Source organism: Eptesicus fuscus, chromosome 14 (assembly GCF_027574615.1).
Source record: "Eptesicus fuscus isolate TK198812 chromosome 14, DD_ASM_mEF_20220401, whole genome shotgun sequence".
Lineage (NCBI taxonomy): Eukaryota > Metazoa > Chordata > Mammalia > Chiroptera > Vespertilionidae > Eptesicus > Eptesicus fuscus.
Genome location: NC_072486.1, coordinates 20,995,655 through 21,017,048, shown reverse-complemented (window position 1 = coordinate 21,017,048; position 21,394 = coordinate 20,995,655). Strand labels below are relative to the sequence as shown.

The window sequence follows — 21,394 nt, the reverse complement described above, 5'->3', positions numbered from 1 at the left end:
GGGGGTCAGGAAAGTGTTGGGGCAGCAAATAAAGAGGCTCAAAAGGCACCACACCTTCTGCTGGCAGGAACAACATGTTTGTAACATATTAAAACAGGGAAGGGGGGAGAGTAGCTTTGCCTGAAAAATACAATAGCCAACACTTTGTCTTCATCTCAAGTTTATCTTTCCATTCTAGATGCATTGATGTTATGCAAAAAGGTAAGATAAATACTACACACACTTACATGTAGGCAAAATCATTGAAGATATTAGCATTGCCTTAGAACGGTTTAATTCCAACTCTCAAAGGTATGGATGTGAGTAGAATGATATGGGTCTCTACATCCCTGACCGTAGAGAGTCATTCAGAAAATTGCTGATACTTTTAAGTATGCTCTGAAACTACACAATTAAATGAGAAAAACCAAAAGACTCCTCCAATGTGGCTTAATCATGCCGCCAACCAGAAATTTCTTGCAGAACTTCCTCACAGTTCTATTACAGCAATACATTTCTGTTCATAATGAAGATTCTGGTGCACTTCAGCCTTCTGACAGCATTTACACATCACAATAAACTACAGATTAAATTATGTGCAGAATGATGTTAGTGTTAAGTACATTTTATTGGTTTATAATATTTTAAAACTTGGTGATTTGTGTGTAATGTCTCTTCTGTCCATTAAGCAGACTTTGATTAAGATACCAAATTTCCTGTGTGCAATGGCCAAGAGAATTATCAGCTGCACAAAACACACACACACACACACAGAAAAACAACTTAAAAGAATGACATGAACTGTACAAAAGTTTTGTAAAGACCTTCAAATGGAAAGGATACTCCAACTTTTCCTCAGGGGTAAAATGCTATCTGGGGCAAAATTGTAATATATACTTAAAGAATAAAATAGTTCTAGAATGTGCTCATGATGCATTTAGGGGTGGCTAGTCATCTACTTCGTCAAGAGGAACTTTTGATATTGTTCCAATATTTAGAAAGAGACGAGCATAGATCTGAATTCAAATTTAAAATCCCATCACACTGTTGGGAAGAGAACCCTACCACATAAATCCCTGAATGCTGACGATCCTAATGTTCATCTCTTTCATCACATGTCCTAAAGATATGTAGAATCTTGAGAAAAGTCATTTTTAAAGTACAAGAGACAGAATGAGAATGTTTCCAAAGCCTATTTACTGTAGTATTTGCAAGGGATTTCATTTGAATAAATTTACACTAGTTCTGTCACTTTCAATAATAAATTCTAGTCCATTTCACAGCTGTATCACATACAGCAGTCGACACTGAACATTTGGGCTGCCTGTAAACAAGGTTTTCATTTTGTCTCTTTCAGGGAAGAAAAGAAAATGAAAACTACAGCTGGAATGCAAGTCTCCCCGTGTAGCACACTGCAAAAGTTAGCATTTCTATTGTCGATAATATTCCTACTCATGAACTTTTATCAGTTTAGAGACTTGGAAAATGATTCCCTGAAATTACAGGTAGAAGGCATATTGTACCCAAACACAACACAGATGTTCAGACATAGAAGGTAAGAGAGAAAGAAAAGAAAGAGCTTGGTAGTAAAGAGAGTTTTCATGAGAGAGTGAATGAAACCTGACACTACATAAGACAGGTAAAGGAGATTATTACAAGTATCAGTGTGTTCAGGGTGGAACGGGGGATGCCATGGGAGGGAGAGAGAGAAGCTCTGTAGGGTATTTGGGAAATGTAAAGTGGGATTTAGGATGCTTGTTGTATGGGGCTCAGTATAAATTCCTGTGTTAAACTGTCAAGAAAATCCAGGTTAAATCTACATTACATTGTTTTTAAAAAAATGGTAACATCAATAGACTGAAATTAAATACTGAGTTATGACTGGAAGAAGCACTTTATAATTTTCTATGTTAAGATTCATTGCATCACAAAAAAAACACACATGAGCATATGTTTCTATTTATTATAGGGCAATTAACTGTTTAGATTAAATATGTTATTATTCTATGTAACAAATTGAAGATAGCTCTGAACATAAATGTTAAAATCTCAAGAACACTGTAAAATGCTCAGTTAAGATACTGAATAGTTAAAACACAAATCTGTTATCATTTCCCATATTTCCCTATGCTAAAAGTATTAAACCTAAATTTCTGTTATTGCCTATTATTTATACCATATGATGCTCATTTAAATATTTTGAGCTCACCCTTCACACAAGTAAAGATTATTTCCTCTAGTATAAAAATACTGTAAGTATGTTTCCAAGTGCTTTGTATAAAATTATTATTTTTGTGTATGCTGTAGCAAAAAGGAACCCAAAAACATTGCCCTGACTGCTAGTCTTATAGTAAAAGTGTGGCTTAGGTCAAATCAACTGACCTCAGGTACCCGGGTTTATTCTTTCATTAGAGGAGAGCATTCCTTCCCGCCCTACATGAATGAGGAAATTGTGAGAACCTAGTGAAAGAACATGTGTGCTTGGGGAACTGTGGAGTACCAAGAGAACTCTAGCAGGTATTGTTAGTATACTCACTAAGCTGTCAAAACCAAATGGCAACTTCTAAAATGCACTGACATTTAAAATTTTTCATTAGTTTCACTTAGATTTCTCTGTGCATTTTATTTTTTTAAATTTATCTTTATTGTTGAAAGTATTACAGATGTCCCTTTTCCCCCCCATTGAGCCCTTCTAGCCTACACTCGCACCCTGAACCCCGGTCTTCACCACCCTATTGTCTGTGTCCAGGGGTTATGCATACATACATACTAGTACAAGTTCTTTGGTTGATATCTTCCCAACCACCCCCACCCGCCTTCCCTTTGAGATTCAACAGTCTGCATTTTAAATACGTGTTATTAAGTCATCCTTTCTTGGTTTAAGTCATCATAGTATACTCATCCCACCTACATTCTTTTTCTTTATTGAAGCCTTCACTATATGATCAGATGAAAAACCCAAAAGGAGTTTCTTCTAGGCATCCTCTCAAGTGTGCTCATGGTTACTTCAGATTTTCCTCCTAAATGTATTTTTATTCTTACTTTTATTTATAAATGTACTTCTATTTAGGTCCCCTAAAGCACTTTCCTATTTTTCTACTACTTACTTTCTAATTACACAATGATAACTTTATTGGATCTTTAATGTATTTTCTCAAATGACAGCTATACCACTGAAGTTCCTAGAAAACATAAACTCAAATAGTCTGGCAGTTCCTTAAGATTTCTTAAAATCCTGGCATTTCCTTAAGATTAGACATAGTTACCATAAGACCTAGCAAAGAGAAGTTAAAATATATAAAAATTTGTATGCAAATGTTCATAGAATTATAGCCACAAAGTGGAAACAACTCAAATGTTCATCAACTGAGGAGTGGATAAATAAAATGTGGTCTATCTATACAATGGAATATTACTCAGCAGTAAAAAGAAATGGGGTACTGATACATGCTACAACGTGGATGAACCTTGACTAAGTAAAAGACTCCAGTCACGAAAGACCACATACAGCCTGATCCTTTTATATGGAATGTCCAGAATAGGCTAATCTATAGATTAGTATTTACCTAGTACTGAGCTGACATGGAGAAATGGGGTGATAGCTAAAGGGTATAGGATTTCTTTCTGAAGCAATCAAAATGTTCTAAAATTGACTGTGATCAGGGACACACAATTGTGTGAATATACTAAAAGCCACCGAACTTAACTCTTTAAACAGGTCAACTGCATGGAATCTAAATTATATCCGAAAAGCAGTTAAAAACTGGGTCTGTGACAGCAATTCCAATATTCTGCATATGGCCAACAAAGCAGATTCATCTATACTAATAAAAGCCTTGGGGGTGATCAGGCCAGCAGGGGAGGGTATTTGGGGGCAATCAGGCCAGCAAGGAAGCAGTTAGGGGGCAATCAGGCAGGTAGGTGAGCTGTTAGGAGCCAGCAGTCCCAGATTGTGAGAGGGATGTCCAACTGCAGGATTAGGCCTGATTCCTGTGGCCTGCAGTTGGACATCCCCCGAGGGGTCCCATATTAGAGAGGGTGCAAGCTGGGCTGCGGGACACCCTCCCCAGTGCACGAATTTTGTGCACCAGGCCTCTAGTCTTATATATAATGACATGGTACAATAATCTCTTCTTCCCCCAATTTTCACATGTTCATTAAATAATCAAATTCACTTAGCCTTTAGATGATTCTCTCAAGAGAGAGAATAACTTGGAGGAGAATTAACTTGAAAGCTCTGAAACTTTCATTTATCCTTCGGAACCTCACGGTGTTCACAGTGAGGCAGCACTTGACCAACCAAGGCTGGAAGACCACCTTGTCTGCTCTATAATATTTATTCTCTTCTTGTGGCATTTTCCCAGCTGGAGCAGTTCAAAGCCAGCTGTCTTATAAAACAAGTCAAGGGAACTAAAGAAGTTACACTAAATCTTGCAGCAAAAGACAGGAAGAGAAATTTCTCTCCGCAGCAGTCAAAGCTTTCCTCGTGAATTATTGGATTCCATAAATCCCAATCCATTTTGATAACTCCCCCATCAGAGGTGTGGAGTCACCGCTGCAAGCTGTCAGAAGAAGCTGTGTTACAGAATGATTGGCCCCTATGATCTTCGCTGCATTTCTGTGATTACACACACCAGCTCAAGGCCGCGGATGCCTCGCTCCTGCTAGCTCCTTTCATTCCACAGGGCCCGTCAACTAATGAGAACTAATGAAGCACAGCATGTAGAGAAGTGGAGGGACATGTTGTTGTTGGCTGACAACAGGGCTGTTCAGGCACTTTAATTTGATTTTGGTGTTCCGTATAGCCTCATGTAGTCATTCTCTAAAACTCAAAATAAAAAAAAGTATCCTTTAAATATCTTTTTCTGCCCCTATATATTTAAGCTTCAGATTTATAAATACCTGATATGATTGCCAAAGGCAAAGGTTGTAAACTAGTAAGTACCCCCTAATCTAACTTGGGCTCCCCAGATGATGATGGCAAATAATACACCCACAGCACGGTAAATGAGTGGTGTTGACTCTTTAATTAGCCAAGTCCACACAGACAAGTTAGTACAACCAGCTTTTGCACCATGCCTGGTCCACACCACTCATTTACATCTCTGTCACGGACCCCACCGGAGAAACAGCACACGGATTTAAGGCTTATTCATTTCAACACTGGACTAATCAAAATTATAAAGTATTAAATCACTCTTATGTATAAAAGCCTGACAGGATGCTCCACTATTGAAATAACTGTTTAATTAGCATTACCTAAAGATAGCATCTCTCATAGTTCGTAAGGAGAAATACAATAGTTCATTTATACAATTAACAATCTCCTAAAACTCATAAATTCACATAAGACTTAACATTTGCAAATATATTCTTTTATTCTTGGTAATACTGTATCAGTCCAAATAGACTTGGCTCCTGAATTCCAGCAGTTGAACAACAGCAAACTAAGGCCAGGATCCTGATTATGGTTGATTCTGTGCAGTCCTCACACTCCCTTCTTCCCTCCCCAGCTCATCCCCAGCTTTTTATGCCACAGAACTTGCTGTTCCTGGACATGCATGCCATTTCATTCCTTCCCAATTGCTCCTCTTTGGCTGGACTTCTGGAATTCTCCCTTTGTCCATTTTGTAAATTATTTTTCAAACTTGTGTTTTATGAAATCTTCCCTTTCCTGTGTCCTTCTGCAAGATAATCACCCCTCCTGTTTTATATATGTGTGTGTGTGTGTGTGTGTGTGTGTGTGTGTGTGTGTATGCTTCTGTTTTTAAAGAAAGTTTGCTAGGCAAGAATTACTTATTGACACAATAGGGGACTTGGGAGGGATGGATCCACGTAATATTCATGTTTGCTCCAAGCACAGAATTTGGCATAAAATAGGCACTAAGTATCTGCAAGTTTTATTTAATCAAACTTGATCCACACAAGCTGATGAAGAAAAAAGTCATCTAATTCTAACTATGGCTGGAGTCCCTGAAGTTGTGCAATGCAATGGCTCTAAATGAACTTTATTTTTATAAGAAAAAATATATACATTATTATACACACACACACACACATTAAAAAATAATAGCTAATCCATATTATTCCACCAGGTCTGTTACCAGTCCTGCCTTAAGGATATCATTATCAATGTAAAATGTTTATAAGTAATAGTTCATATAAATGATGGTCATTGATATGCAGCAGGCAGATGCTCTTAGAAAAAAGTTACTTCTTGGACATTTGTGCCAACACTGCAGTTTGAAGACATTGCTCAGGCACCAGAATGACAAACACAGGAAGATGGTTAGACATAAAAGGATCTTAAAATAAAATCTATGTTAGTGGGAGGTCATGCAAGGGCTTGTACAATAAGATCTTTTACATGAGCAGGTTCCTGATGAACATACGGTTGGCACAAAGTTTTCTAAAATAGAATTTTCCCAAAAATTCTTATGTAATTAAGATTTTACTGAAAAGTATTCATAATTGCACATATTTTTTAAAGTCACCACTATAGCCCGAGCCATTTTGGCTCAGTGGATAGAGCATCAGCCTGCGGACTGAAAGGTCCTGGGTTCAATTCCGGTCAAGGGCACATGCCCAGGTTGTGAGCTCGATCCCAGTAGGGGGCATGCAGGAGGCAGCCAATCAATGATTCTCTCTCATCATTGCTTTTCTATCTCTCTCTCTCTTCCTCTCTGAAATCAATAAAAATATATTTAAAAAATAATAATAAATATACATGTAGGTACATATACATATTTATACACACAGAGGAGAGAGAGAGAAAGAAAGAGGAGAGAGAGAGAGAGAGAGAGAGAGAGAGAGAGAGAGAGAGAGAGAGAGAGAGAGAGAGAAAGAGAGAGAGAGAGAGAGAGAAAGAGGAATGTCCTTTAAGGAGGGGAAAGGGTACTTTGGGAGAGGATCATTGTAGACTTCCTATACCCTTTCATTCAAAGGGTCACAGACCACAAAAGTCTTGCCAAGAATATTCTTAAGTGTTTCCACAGAAAGGAATTTGGAATGCACGGTCCCACTTAAAAAGTCACACCTCCAGCATTTCCTGTATGGCAGAGATATGCATGATTACACGTAAAAATAAAACACTAAGGCAGACTGTCTCTGTGTTTTAAAACTATACTTTGAATAACTCTGATAACAGCAAAGCTGAGGGCTGTGCAACTGTACTCTTAGAGCAGGTAGAGGAAGAGAAGTTTGAGATTCATATGCAGCTTCAAAAAAGAAGAATCAAAAAGAAGAAAAGAGTGCAGACAGATACAGGAGACAAACTCTATCCCAGGGAGGAGGCACTGACAGCTCACACCAGGATCACACTACGTGAGAGATAACACTGAGCACTGACACGTGCCAGGCCCCATCTAAGTGGCCTCTGTGTTTATCTCAAGTCATCTGTAGAATAACCTGGAGAGGTAGGTACTGATACTGTACCTATGGTATGGTTGAGGAATAAGAGACACAGGGAAATTACAGACCTTACTCTTAATAAATTACAAAATTAGGTCAATACTCATGTCTGTCTGGCTCAAAAGCTTATTCTTGAACATCTAATTTTATTTATTACACACATACAAATGTGCACAAGTACATATTTATTTAACTACTTGGTAATCAGTGCTTCTTTGATTTTGGGCTATGGGTTCAATTCTTTACAACTAATTACTTTCATTGTCAAGGAGAAGTGACTGAATACAATGGACCCCTCTGCCACTTACAGTTGCACTCTCTGATTTTAGTAGAAAAAACAAAAATAATATTTAAATAGTGCAACCCAAATAGGCACTATCTGCGTTCTGACGCCATTCTTTAGGAGACATATTACTACTACTTGTAAAAAATCCATCTATGATACGCAGAATGTCCTGTTATTGCTTCTGCCATTATAATCCAAGGGATAAATTTAATCCAGAATATGTGCACAATCTGAAAGCCCTGCATTGGCCATATATCATAAGTTAAATTATTCCAATTACGTAGTCAATGCCTGTGCCTCATACATTCGCTTGGGGAAATTAATTTTCCATCAAGCGTTCTCTATAGTTCTAGGATAGCTACTTCAATACTGTCTTGTATGTCTACCTCTATGTACACACACAAACTACTTCTGAGTCACTGTTCTACCACCACCATTCTGTGTGTGCTCAACACTTTGTGTCCATGGGAAGCTCCATGAGAGCAATCTAGGTAGCAGGATAGTTCCCAGGACAGCTTACCAGGGGCTAAGGACAGTGGACTTCTACGGCTTCCCAAAAGTTCAGGAGGATATTGTACTTCAACCTTATACAAGCCTATTGTTTCCTCCATGCAAGAGCAAGAAGGAGTGCATATACAACTATATGATTTATAAAGCAAACCACAGTCAGCTAGCAATACAGCACATGTGTTGTACACTTGAAAATCTCACAAGTTTGCAAGCTCAACTTAACCTTTAATATAGCAGACCATTTTCTTACCTTTCAAGGGATTGTTCCTCACTCCCAAACTCTATCCCAATGTGTTCCCCTAAAGATGAAACAAACTAGACAAGGTTAGGCCCAACTCCATTTATTCTTTACTTAACTTCCATGTGTGCCTTCTCTTTATAAAACAATTGTTTGTAGTGTAGTTCATATCATCGGGGCAAGAAGTACAGCATGTGTAGCACAGGGGACTGAGACTCTGAACTATCACATGAATTCCCCCTGCTCATGCTACTCTTCTTCATATTTTAATAAGAATGCAGACCCCCTCATCAGAGAAGATACATGAATGACAATTAAACAGATGAAAAGATGATGCTCAACATCTTATGTCATTAGGGAATAGCAAATTGAAACAACAACACACACCTATTAAAATAACTAAAATTCAAAACACTGACAACACTGGTGAGAATGTGGAGCAACAGAAACTTTCACTCGTTGCTGGTGAGAACACAAAATTATACCTCCACTTTGGAAGACAGTTTGGTAGTTCCTTACTAAACTAAGCATATTCTTCCCATATGATCCAGTGGCATGCCCCTGGGTATTGACCCAATGGAGTTGAAAACCTGCACATGGATGTTCATAGCAGCTTTATTCATAATTTCTGAAACTTGGAAGCACCAAGATGTCCTTCCACAGGTCAATGGATAAATTGTGCTACATCCATACAATGAAATATGATTCAGTGATTACAAGAAATGAGCTATCAAGCCAATAAAAGGCATGAAGAAAAATTAAATGCACGTTACTATGTGAATGAAGCCCATCTGAAAACGCTCAACTGGATTATATCAACTACATGACATTCTTGAAAAAGCTTAAGTATGGAGAAAGAAAAAGGATAAGTGGTTACCATGGATTTAGGGAGAGGGAGAGAGATGGAGGGATGAATAGGTGAAGCACAGAGGCTTTTTAGGTCACTGAAACTACTCTGTATGATACTTAATGGTGGATACATGTCATTATATATTTGTCCAAGCCATAAAATGTACATTAGAGTGAACCCTATCATAAACCATGGACTTCAAATATAATTTTTAAAGAATGAAGATGATTTGCCTGTTTTATCTTTTCTCTCCTTGTTTTGTTGCTCTTACAATGTCTAACTTTCCCCCCGGGTTTTAGCAGTCATATATAGCTTCTCCTACATTTACTGATGTTGCTCAGTAAATTCCATGTGGCCCATCTCTATGATGTCTCCTGGGGCCTAAAGCCCCCTGAACATTACTCTTACATGTGTCATTTGAAAATTATTGTCCATATAAAGGAGCACATTTGTGCTTTAGCCCTTATTTCATTTATTTCCTCATGATATAACATTAATCTAATAATATGGGAACAATAAGAGCGATAAAAAAAGATTATGATTTCACATACTTTCTACTATGCTTCCCCCACTCCTTTCCAATGTGTTTAATTGTTATATCATTTCCTCTAAATATTACTTTTCTTTCTGCTTGGGTACCTGGAGATTAAATGCAACTTCCTTTATCATTCATCATTTTAATGCATTCTAAAATTATCAGGAGTAAAACTCTGCTGAAAAAAAAGTTAGAAAAAACTCTCTACCTTAAGACTCATTAACACCTCTACCTTACACTCTGTGATGTCCTTGTGATAGGAAAGCTATATTTTCCCCAATGCTTCTTCCTCAATGCTTCTTTGTTAAGGACCACTCTGAAGTGCCTTTATATTAATTCCAAGGGAGCCTGTTCCAAGCACCTGCTAGACTGAGAGGCCTCCACCCTCCCCTTCCCACAGAGATCCCGCTGCACAGTGTCACCATTCCCACCTATGTCACCATGAAGGCTTCATGGCCTCCTAAGAGGTTCCAAAGCACATCACGCTTCCCCTGTACCCTATACAGAATATCAGCATCTCACCCCGCCAACGTCAAGCCAGTTTCTATAGGGCAACAATCCCTAGAAAAAGTCAGGGTGTGTGCTGCTCTACAGCACTCCTAATATCAGTCCTGGCTGGGGCTTCCATCATTTTCCAAACCAGAGAGCTACCTGCAGTTTACATTAGGAGTGATCTGAGTTACCACAGTCCATTGAGATATTACAGCTTCAGAAAACCACCTGAATATTTGACTTTCTGATCCAAATAATTAATGAATTTTGAGCACTAACTGTGTTATGTATGCTAAGAAAGAAGGGTAGGAAAACAAGACACAAACTGTAATACTTAAAACATGTATTTTCTATTAACTTCAGAGAGGGAGAGAAAGATAGAAACATCAATGCTGAGAGAGAATCACTGATCTGCTGCCTCCTGCTCGCCCCTTACTGGGGATGGAGCCTGAAACCCCTGGCATGTGCCCTGATCGGAATCAAACAGCAACCTCCTAGTTCATAGGTCTATGCTCAACCACTGAGCCAGCCAGCCAGGCAGTATTTTTAAGTTTATTTAAATAATCACCTAACAAATAAATCAAAATAATGCATAAACTACAAACAATTCTACTGTAAAATAATTTAACTTGGAAGGCATATGTGACTATGTCAATTACAAGAATGTGAAATGTCAGATTCTTGAGAAATCCCCTGAGACACAATACAAAACCAAGTATAAAAAAAACTCTAATAAAATAATTCAGCCTGAATTTTCTGCTTAAAATACTTTTATGGTCTTTAGTCCATGCTGTATACATATGTGCCAAAGGAAAAAAAAAAAAAAGACAAGCCTATAATAAAATAACTTCTTTCCAGATTTGTTTTGTTTTCCATGGTGTACTTTAGTTGGAGAACACAGATAAATGTGTTGGATCAGTATAATTCCTACAAGTGTCATTTCATTTTCAGGGGATAAAAAGATAAAGGATGCGAAGAGAATGAACATTTAGAATGTTTACTACATTTAAGGCATTGTGCTAGATACTTGCTAGTTACTACCTATTAAATCACCACAAATGCCCTCTCACTTCAGAACTTCCGCACCATTCCAAGGTAAGGAAACTAAGTCAGAGAGTTTTAGTAACTTGACCATCAGGAAGAAGCAAGTTTTAAACAGAGGCTTGTCTGATCCTGAAGCCCATGTTCATTCCATCCCACCATACTGTCTCCCTTATCATGTGCTGCAGTACCTAGCACTCTAACTGTATCAATCTGTCGTTTCTAGTGCAAAAATTTATGCTTTAGAGAAAGCTAATGCACATTACTGGACCTGCTCCAGGTCATAAAATTAAGTAGCCATTGCTTTCTATAACAGAATAACAGCAAAAATAAAACTACCATTTACTAGAGTCCTAGTATGTTTCAAGCATTCTACTAGGACATTACATGTTACCAAATTTAATCCTCAGAAAACCTCTATGGGATACATATTATTTACCCATAATGGAGATAGAAAGAAAAGAGTCCAGGAGGTGAAATAATTTTATAGGTAGCAAGGGTGTATTTCTACCCATGTTGCTCTGGATTAACTGACATTGATACCCACAGTCTTTCCACTCTGCTCCATGCTTATCCTCATTTAATGAGCAAACCGTGTCATATTCCAAATTAAGGCAAACTGTAAGCACAATTGAAGTGCAAAACATTTTTATTAAGATAATGCCACTCTCATGTTACTATGACCTGAATGGCATCCCTTTCTCCTTTGTTATTTAATGAATAGTAAGATTAAGACTGATATTTTTCCATAAACACTGCAGAACATTTTATATTAGTACAAGTATATGAAAGAAAAAAAAAAGGATAACACTTATTTTACATTACACTGAAGCATGGAATTATTTTATGCACAATCAAGTAGGTAAAGACAGTGATTGTCATTAATAGTATTATCTTGTATTGGCTGAACCTACTTCAGAAGCATTTAATGTGAGAAATTATTTCCTTGAGAGAAACTCATACCTTTAAATACCCTCATCACCTGAATTCTGAGCAACAGCTAGCATGTACCTATTTATTGAATTTCAATGTAATTTCACTATTATAACAGTTAATTCAATCACTTCAAGACCTTTTTGAAAATACATTTCTATGACAAAAATTGACAGAGGTTGAATGTATTCTCTATTTTCTGCCTGACTCTTATTTAGTCAATCACATTTTGTTCCATGCACTGATACTCTTGATTTGGAAATGCAGGTGAATAGAATTAGCCATAATTATTATTGAAACAATTCCATATTCTAGAATATTAAAAATGAAATAAGTTGCTTATCAGAAAAACTAATTATTCACATCCCATATAAGTACTTTACCTCAGTGTTTGATGTTTTCAATTATTCTCATAAAGACAATTTGAAAGTTACCTTTTAAATGACTGTGACAAAAGAGCTGTGGTACATGTACACAATGGAATACTACTCTGCCGTAAAAAAGGAAGATTTTACTCTTTGCAATAGCATGGATGGACCTACAGAACATGATGCTAAGTGAAATAAGCCAGTCATAGAAAGACAAGAACCATATGATTTCACTCATATGTGGTATTTAATGAACAAACTGAACTACCAAGCAAAACAGAGACAGACTCATAGATAGAGAGCAGGCTAACAGCTCAGGGATTTGGGGTGGGGGAGAAGGGTGGAGGGATTGAGCAAAAAAGATAAAAAAGAGAGAACTCACGGACATGGATAACAATGTGGTGATTGGGAGAGTGGGAGCGGGGAATAGGTGAAGGTGGAAGAGGGCACAGATGGAATAAATGGCGATGGAAAAAATAAAATACTGTTGAAATATTTAACTTTTTATTTTAGCAAATATTTTAATAGCTTATGTTTTTGGGTTTTCTCTGTTAAAACAAAAACAGTATAACGGAGAGAATTAAATACCACTTCATTATTTGACTTTATTAATATAACTTTTCCACTATCTTTATTCAATCAAGTTTATGTCTCTACCACTCTACTTAAAATGTCCTTTCCCAAAACACTGATAATTATCTTACCAATTCCTCTGTTTCCTTGATATTTTCTGAAATATTTCTTAACCCCTTTCCAGCCTTTCAGAATTTTGTCAGACCTTTTGCCACCACCCCCTTCATAAAACATCTTCTTCCATTCAGTACCCACTGCCATTTTCCTTGGACCTGTTCTGACCACACGTTCTTGGGCTCTTTCACTAGTATTTCTCCAGTAGCAGCCCTCTAAATCCCAACATTCTCTATGAAATATCCTGGCCCCTCTTTTCAATACCTTTTTCTTCTTTTAATGATCCCTACAATAACCACACCCTAAAATATCATATATGTATGGAGTTGCAAGCCTCCACATCAGCCTTACTCTTTCTCCTAAACTACCCACCCTTGCATTAAGTTTCCCAATCTATTCACCTGAATAGATTATTGCTACCTCAAGTTTAGTATATCTAGAATTAAATTGATATTCTTTTCCTCCAACCCCAAGAAACCTACTCTTTCTTCTTTCATATTCTCTGTCTCAAGTAACTGGGTGCAGACATGGTGGAGATCTTGATAGCATTAGTGTCTCCTCTCCTTGGCAGACACTGTGACCCTGTACTCTAAACCTCAGCTCGAAGTTCTACAATGTGACCTCCAAGTCCTCCCCTATTCACCCTTCACTCTATCTTCTATGATCTTAGTTTTGCTCCCCTTTGCCTCTCAGTCGCTCTTTTACTGACCCTTTTTAGTCTCTCTCTCTCTCTCTCTCTCTCTCTCTCTCTCTCTCTCTCTCTCTCTCCATTCTGGGCAAAGAGTAAGTCAATATTTTGCTCAAGATTCCAATGGCTTCCACCTGCTTATAGGTTAAGCTCTAATATATTTTCCATGATTTGAAAGTTTTCTTACAATCTGCCCCCAATTGACCTCATTGGCATTAAACCCATTCATTCCCACCAAACATCCTGGACTTCAGCTATAGTACTTCCAAGACCTAGGAATGTTGTCCTGACTGTTGTTTTTATTTTCTCTTTACTCTGCTTGGAATGGGCTTCTACTCCTCCTTGAGTAAAAAATCTAGCTCATCCTTCAAAATCCAGATCAACTTCAGCTTTTCCTTGAAAGCCTCCACAACCCCCTTGATCAGCTACACAACCTCTCTGCTCTCATAGTGTTTTATTATAAGTATAGTATGCCATGTTGTAATTGTTGTATATGTACAGTGTTATTCAATTGTGAGTTTCTTGAAGGTAGGGATGACAATAGCCTAGACAGCTTCTACTACTACAGTGACTTCATAAAAGTCACAGTGAGTCATCAATAATTCTTTGTTGTGGGTTGACAATAAAACTTTCATTTAATATACAATTTACATTAAATTTTCATATAATATATATTATATAGTATATGTGTCATAAACTTCACATACTATGCTCATATATATATATATGTATATATATATGCATGTCAATATACTATGTATGTGTATATATGAATATATGCATGTTTATGGTATATATACATGTACATACATTTGAAGCACTTTCAGGCTGACAAGGCCCTTGGATATTATCGTTTCTAATTAATGAATATTATAAAATAGGAAACCAAGAACCAAGTGATTTTGGCATTAAATGACTTTGCCAATGTTCTATAGCTTGTTTGTGGTAAACACAGTATTAGAGTTCCTGTCCCAGTTTCTCATCCTGTGTACTTTTCACTATATCACTTCAAAGATCTCACCAAGAATGTGACCCCTATAATCTGCTATACCAAGACCAACCTTTCCCCAATGGAATAGATATCCTGGACTGTCTCACCTCATTTTCTCCCCCAATTCCCTTTCTAGGTCTTCATTTTCATCAAATGAGAAACACTCATGATTCTGTCATCTCAGTGTTTTCACTTACAATGTATCCCTCCCCTTTAAATATTCCCTAGTTGCTCTGATAACTACTCTCAATTCCTTTATAGATATGGTAATGTCTCCTTCCCCTCTCAAAAATAAGAAAGAGGTCATTATTTTGCTGTTCAGTTTAATTCAGCTTTTTTTTTTTTCCTACCAAACCAAGGATCACCATTAAAAAGATGTCATTATCATCCTCTTCATACTAGCTTATTTATGTCTGAACATGAACATATCTTTGGAGTTTACAGATTACTTCTCATAACACACTCATTTGCTCTTCATAACACTATGAATAGCCAAAGAAGGTATCATCATATTTATATGCAGATGAAAACACCCAGGGTCAAAAGTAAACTGCCAACGTTCCTACAGCTAGCAAGAGCTGAAACTGGTGCTGGAACCAAGGTCTCCATATCCTTGCTCCTGACAGCTTTCCACTATTTTAAACTGCTTATTGGCTTGGGTTCCCACCATGACATTTATGTGGACATATATTGGCACCTCAGTTCCTGCACGCAAATGTTGCCTAGACTCTTCCTCTATCTGAATAACTACTTGGCTCTTGTTATTTTAATAGCACACATTTCAACCAGCCAAGTACTATTTTGTCCAAGGTCTTACCGAGCATCCAAATAATACCATTTAATGGAAATTATAGTTTGGTTATTGCTTGTTGTTATGACTGAGCTTTTGAAAAGTGGCTTTAGCTAAACTAGAGATCTTCAAGCATTTGCTTTAAATTAAAATTAATTAATCTGATTTTATCTACATCCACTCATCAACTGATCTGTAAACTGCAAGCGTTAAGGAGAATGGCTAACACTACTCCAAATGGCTTTTCTAAAATCGTGTGTGTGTGTGTGTGTGTGTGTGTGTGTGTGTGTTTCATGCAAGATTGTAAGGCAAATTATGTACATTAGCTTTAAATCCATTTCTGTTCCATCTCACTAAGTTGTTGGATAGCTGCAACTTCTTTAAGAATTCGGTGTAATTGTAGAGCAGCCTGATCTGTGTAGCAGTGGGCTACAGACCACTGAAGTAACTTGTTTGCAATCCCACGATGAAAACATACATACACCCCCTCCTCTCTACTGCATCCTTCTCTTAATATTTAGGCATTGCCCAACACTGATCCCTGGCCTTAAGCAGTAAGCACAATGTTTCTCACTTCACTCTGATAAAGCATCGCAAGTTTCAAGTCTGCTAGAGAATTCTCGGTGTCCTTTGGAGGAGGGAGGAGCAGCAGGAGAGGGGGGAGTCTTCCCTCACTCCATTGTTTTCCTGCCCGTCACTGCCCTACCAGGACCTCTAGTCAGCACTTTGCCAGGAGGTTCAGAGGGACAATTCATTCCTTGCTGCTTTGGTGGGTTGAAAACAAGGCAAAAGAATCTTCCAGACAGAAAAAGTTTAAACCTTAAACATCCTAACAATTGTGCACTTTAAAAATCCCGCAGTTCACTGGTGGAGAACTGAGCCGTACCTGGTCTCTGTGGGCTCACCGGAGCCACGTCTGCGGGTCAGCTGTCAGAACTGCCCTGGTTTGGCTCGTTTCCACGTGTCCCACAAATCACAAAGCTATACTTAGCAAATTCGATTCTATAAGCGTCTGCATCATGGCACTGAGCAAATAGTTTGCCACAAGACAAGAACAGAGACTGGGGCTACACTGTGCGCTGGCTCTTTGCTAGAATTTAAGAAATTCGCAGCAGAATGAGAATCCAGAGGTGAAAAACACTGCACTTCATCTGGAAAAGTGCAGCGCTGGTTGTCCTCACTAACTGCAGAGCTGCGAGAGGGAGCCCATTCCAGTGGCTCACTGATGCCTCTTAGTTGTTAGGTTTCTCTTTCCCCATAGCCTCGGACATGACCCAATTCACTTCCTACGCATCACACTTTTCTCTTCGGAGCCCGGCACAGCCGGACCCGCGGCAAGCACGGGGGTCCCCCCTCTGAAGCCCGGCAGTTCGGTACCGTGGAGCCAGGTGTGGAGATGGGGAGAAGGGGAACTCCGTCCCACTTACCAGTCTTCCACAGATAGAGGGTGGGTGCGTCCGCCTCGCCGGGCGCCGCAGCCCCGCAGGCGCCCAGGCACAGCAGCAGCAGCAGCAGCAGCGGCAGCGGCGGCGGGAGCAGCTGCCGGACGCCCCGGCCCCGGCCCGCGGCTCCCGGGCTCCGGGACGCAGAGCGCCTTGTTCGCAGCCCCATGCCGCCTGCAGCCGCTCCAGGGTCCGGATCCCGTGAGCGCGGACGGACGGCAGGGGAATTTTTCTGCGCCCTCCGAGTGCCTTCCCAAGGAGTGCAGAAAGCGGAGCTCTGCCCTGCTATTGTTCGTTCCCGACGACAAGGAGGGAAAGCTCTTTTTAACACCGGGGAACAATAGCGTCCGTGGTGGCCGTGGCTGCCGCCGCCGCCGCCGCCGCTGGCGGGGATGCTGCTGCGGCTGCCATTCCGCGCACAGTGGCAAGTCCTAGCGGCGAGGGAGCGGGCAGCAGCCGTCTGCAGGGGGCCCCAGCGGACGGAGCAGGTCCTCCCGGTCCGGGAGCTGCGCAGCGCCCGCCGCCAGCTGGAGGGGGTGGGGGTGGGGGGGAGAGCGTGAGCCCGGCGAGGGAGAGGGGGCTGGAGGCGGGGGTGGGGGGCGAGAGCCAGAGGGCGAGAAAGGAAGCCAGCGGAGCAGAGAGGGGGGCGACCAGATGCAACACACCCGCCCAAAGAACTCCCGTGCACATGGTGTGATGAAATATGTTTGGGAGGCTGCACCAATAAAAAGAATCATCATCCGACAGGCTCCATCGTGACAAATAGCAGGCGTTGAAATTCCTCGTCACCCAACGAGTCAAATGCTAGATGGAGTGGTATGTTCTTCTTAGGGTCTATTTACACAAAGCATCCCTGTTTGCCATTTATTGTAACCGGTATCGTCTGAACCACTTTTTGAGGGAGCAGTACTTAGGATCAGATGTATGTGTGTGTGTGTGGGGGGGGGGGGGGGGGGGGACAGTAAAACATCAGAGGGTGTTTACTTGCTGCTGAAAGGTGCTTAACCACTTTTTAAAATGTGTTTTTTTTTAACAATCCGTCCTCAATAAAAATATGAGTAATATTGATCACCTCTGACACATCAAAGTACATTGTGTTTTAATAGATTTTTTTAAAAAATAGAATTAGTATGCAGTAAGTATTCACACAATGCTATCTACTTATATAGTTTTGCAAAAAGTAATCAAAAATAGTATTTCAGATATGGAGTAAATAAAAGTGCTAGTCCTTTATCTACTTCTTTTTGTCCAAAATAGGCTGCCCTTTACACTTGTGAGTAAAATTAAAGGGAAGATTAAGTTTCTTTTTTTTTTTTTGGATAGCTCCAAATCAGTAAATTCTTTACTTAAAACTCCCTGGCACTAATTTGCCTGAACTCTTAGTGTAGAAAAAAATATAATCTGAAATACCTCATGGGTTTGGGTCTTTTGTTCTTGGTGTTTTCACTTTCTTAAACTAGTAGTAACAGAGGAACGTGTGTGAAGTCTGATAATACTTGGCCCTTTCTCTTCCTTTCTTCCCCCCCCTCCCCCCAATTATGACCTTTTATTAACTCATTTCCTAGTAAAGCTAAAATAATAGCAAGGCATTTAGCCCATTAAGAACTCTGCAAACAGAAAGCTATTCACATCGGGTCATCATCAATGCTTGGCCAAATAAAATAAAATTTAAAAAGCAGGAAAACCACTTTTATGAATGTGCTCCATCCACAGAGCCCACCCACGAGTTCACGTTGTGGAAGCTACTGTTTCTGAAAAAGGAACCCTTCCATAAAGCTCTCTTGGGACGCCTGTCATTTTGCAGATCATTCCAGACACAGCCCTTCTGCCTGCATTAGATTAAGAGCAGGTTTGATCAAATAATCTCCAGACCCTGCCTGTTTAAGTATTCTGACATCAGAGGAAATTAGCAACGTTGAAGGTTGCAAATTCCTTCTTTGTTTATTTTCCACTCTGTTAGGCCTCTAAGAGGGAATTAAAAGCTCAGAGAGCCCTAGCTATGTGAGTCTGTGATTAGGAGAGATAAGCTAGTGTGGATTACTGTTTCTTCACTGGTGAGAAACAGGCAACAATCAAAAGATTATGGGTTGATCTTAACCAACGTATGGCTCCCTGAAGGAGTACACCAACCCAGAAACAGTTACTACACCAAAGAAAATAGGACCTGCTTGGCTCTGCCCTCTTTGGGAAAACTGCAGTGCCACTAATGGCAGTGTTTTCCTATCCTGTTTGTTTTTATTTCTCAGCTAGCGAGGGCCCGAAATCCTAAAATCCAGTAACTGGCACAGGGAGGATTTCATACCAGAAGTACTCCGTTAATATCATCCCACGCTAAGCATTCTTGGGAAATCCAAATCAATTCGCCAAGTAGAAACTCATTAATAAGAACAGAAGACAGAGAACTAAGGAGTCTAGTTAGTACAATTTAATATACAGGGTAATTACTTAGCCATTGGAAAAGGCATCAGAAGCCATACCTAATAGCTTAATGTCAAAAGAAAATTTAAGATTCTAGTCTTTATACTTATCCATGGTTGTATAATAATTGCTCAACTGGGGAAAAGGTTTAAACATGATAGCCACAATTTCAAGCATTCTACTTAAGAGCCAGGGGCCACTTCTAAATCAAAATTTGCTGCCATTTAAAATACACAACCAGAGTGAATATTCTGCAATACTGTTTGAAAATAGCCAGCAACTGGTTTCCTTCGTTTAATTCCAATTTACACAAGGCTTAAGGATCACACACAAACATGCAATACACTATCAGTCAGCAGGAAAGACATCTCTGGACAAGGTTACAGAAACTAAGTCATATAAACATCTGTCTCCACCACTGCCACATATCTGTTCCATAACAATGTCATTATTGCACTTGAGGACAAAAATGTATGGGTCTCTGAGGAGACACAAGCGATATATATATTCAGATACATGCTCCTTTGTGAAAGCTGTAGTGTCCAGCTGGGTAAATCCTATCAATAAAACTGATAGACGGCAAAAGAGAGCAAGACATCGCATTCTTTGTTTTCTAGAGTATGATATAAATAACGTACAAATGCTTAATGACATGATGTCAAAATTTAGTCATGAGAAGTCTCAAGGATGCAGATTAAATTGACCATCTGTACAGCCTGCCATGAAGTAAATCGTTCATCATTTTTCATGAAGAACTGTTCACGTATTAATGAGCCAGGGCTATAAAACTTTTCCAAACCAATGGATGAAAAATGCAAAGCATATTTTTTAATGCTTAGAAATGAGACAATTCTGAACCTATCACCTCTCATGTGGTATCCTTTCATCTGTCTTTATTATTTTTCTATCACTTCCAAACTCCAGAGAGTGGGGGAGGGTAGGTACATATCTATGCATGTGTTTTCTCTTTTATTAGGGAATAGGAACATATAAACATATTTCATAACTTGTAAGACATATGGATAATGACTTTCAATGATTGGTACCAACATTTAAAATCAATCATCAAAAATTCAATTACTTGACAGGGAAAAAGCTTTTGATATCATCAGTTTTTATGAATAAAAACAATAACTAAGTGAAGAAATATAGTTATTCATAGATAGAGTGTTATATAGGGTAGTGTCGAACAATGTCCATTTTGAAACAAAAATTTTAAATATTTTTCTCTACATAAATGCATCTTGCCTTATTTAAGGAATTCTGTTTGTGTGGCCTCTAGGTGTCATACTTGACCAAGATTTAGGGTAGACGAAATTTATTTTGGGCTTCTTTCTATTCCCCACTTCTTGCCACACCCACCAAATTATTAAAAGATAAAACATTTAACTTTTTAGCTTTGTAATAAGTAGCCATAGATTTTACTTTCTCTCCCAAATCTGACTGAAAGTCACCTTCTATATTCCTTTTCATTTATTTTACTTTATAATGACTTTTGTTTGTTAGTTGGATGGTTGATTAGTTTGCTGGTTTGTAGGTCTGTGTAGTGAAGCGAGAGTAGATCCTAAATTTCAGAGAGTTTCACAGAAACTTAATTCCATGGTTTCTCCATTGTAATCAAAACTCAACCTGTTTGGAAACAATAAGAATCTGCTACAAATAGTTGGACCCCTTGTTCTGACTATCGGGTAAAAACATAGAATACTTTCAGATCCCTCTAAGGTTTGAGGAATGAT

At 39.0% G+C, this 21,394-nt stretch overlaps 1 protein-coding gene across 1 annotated transcript in view; it reads right to left on the bottom strand.

Annotated features, from left to right (window-relative positions):
* Positions 1-17,409, bottom strand: part of THSD7A (thrombospondin type 1 domain containing 7A) — a 303,860-nt gene extending 286,451 nt beyond the window's left edge. The window contains exon 1 of the mRNA XM_054726384.1: positions 17,226-17,409. Coding sequence (XP_054582359.1) covers positions 17,226-17,409 — 184 coding nt within the window. The remainder of the gene's footprint in view (positions 1-17,225) is intronic.
* Between the last annotated feature and the right edge of the window lie 3,985 nt (positions 17,410-21,394).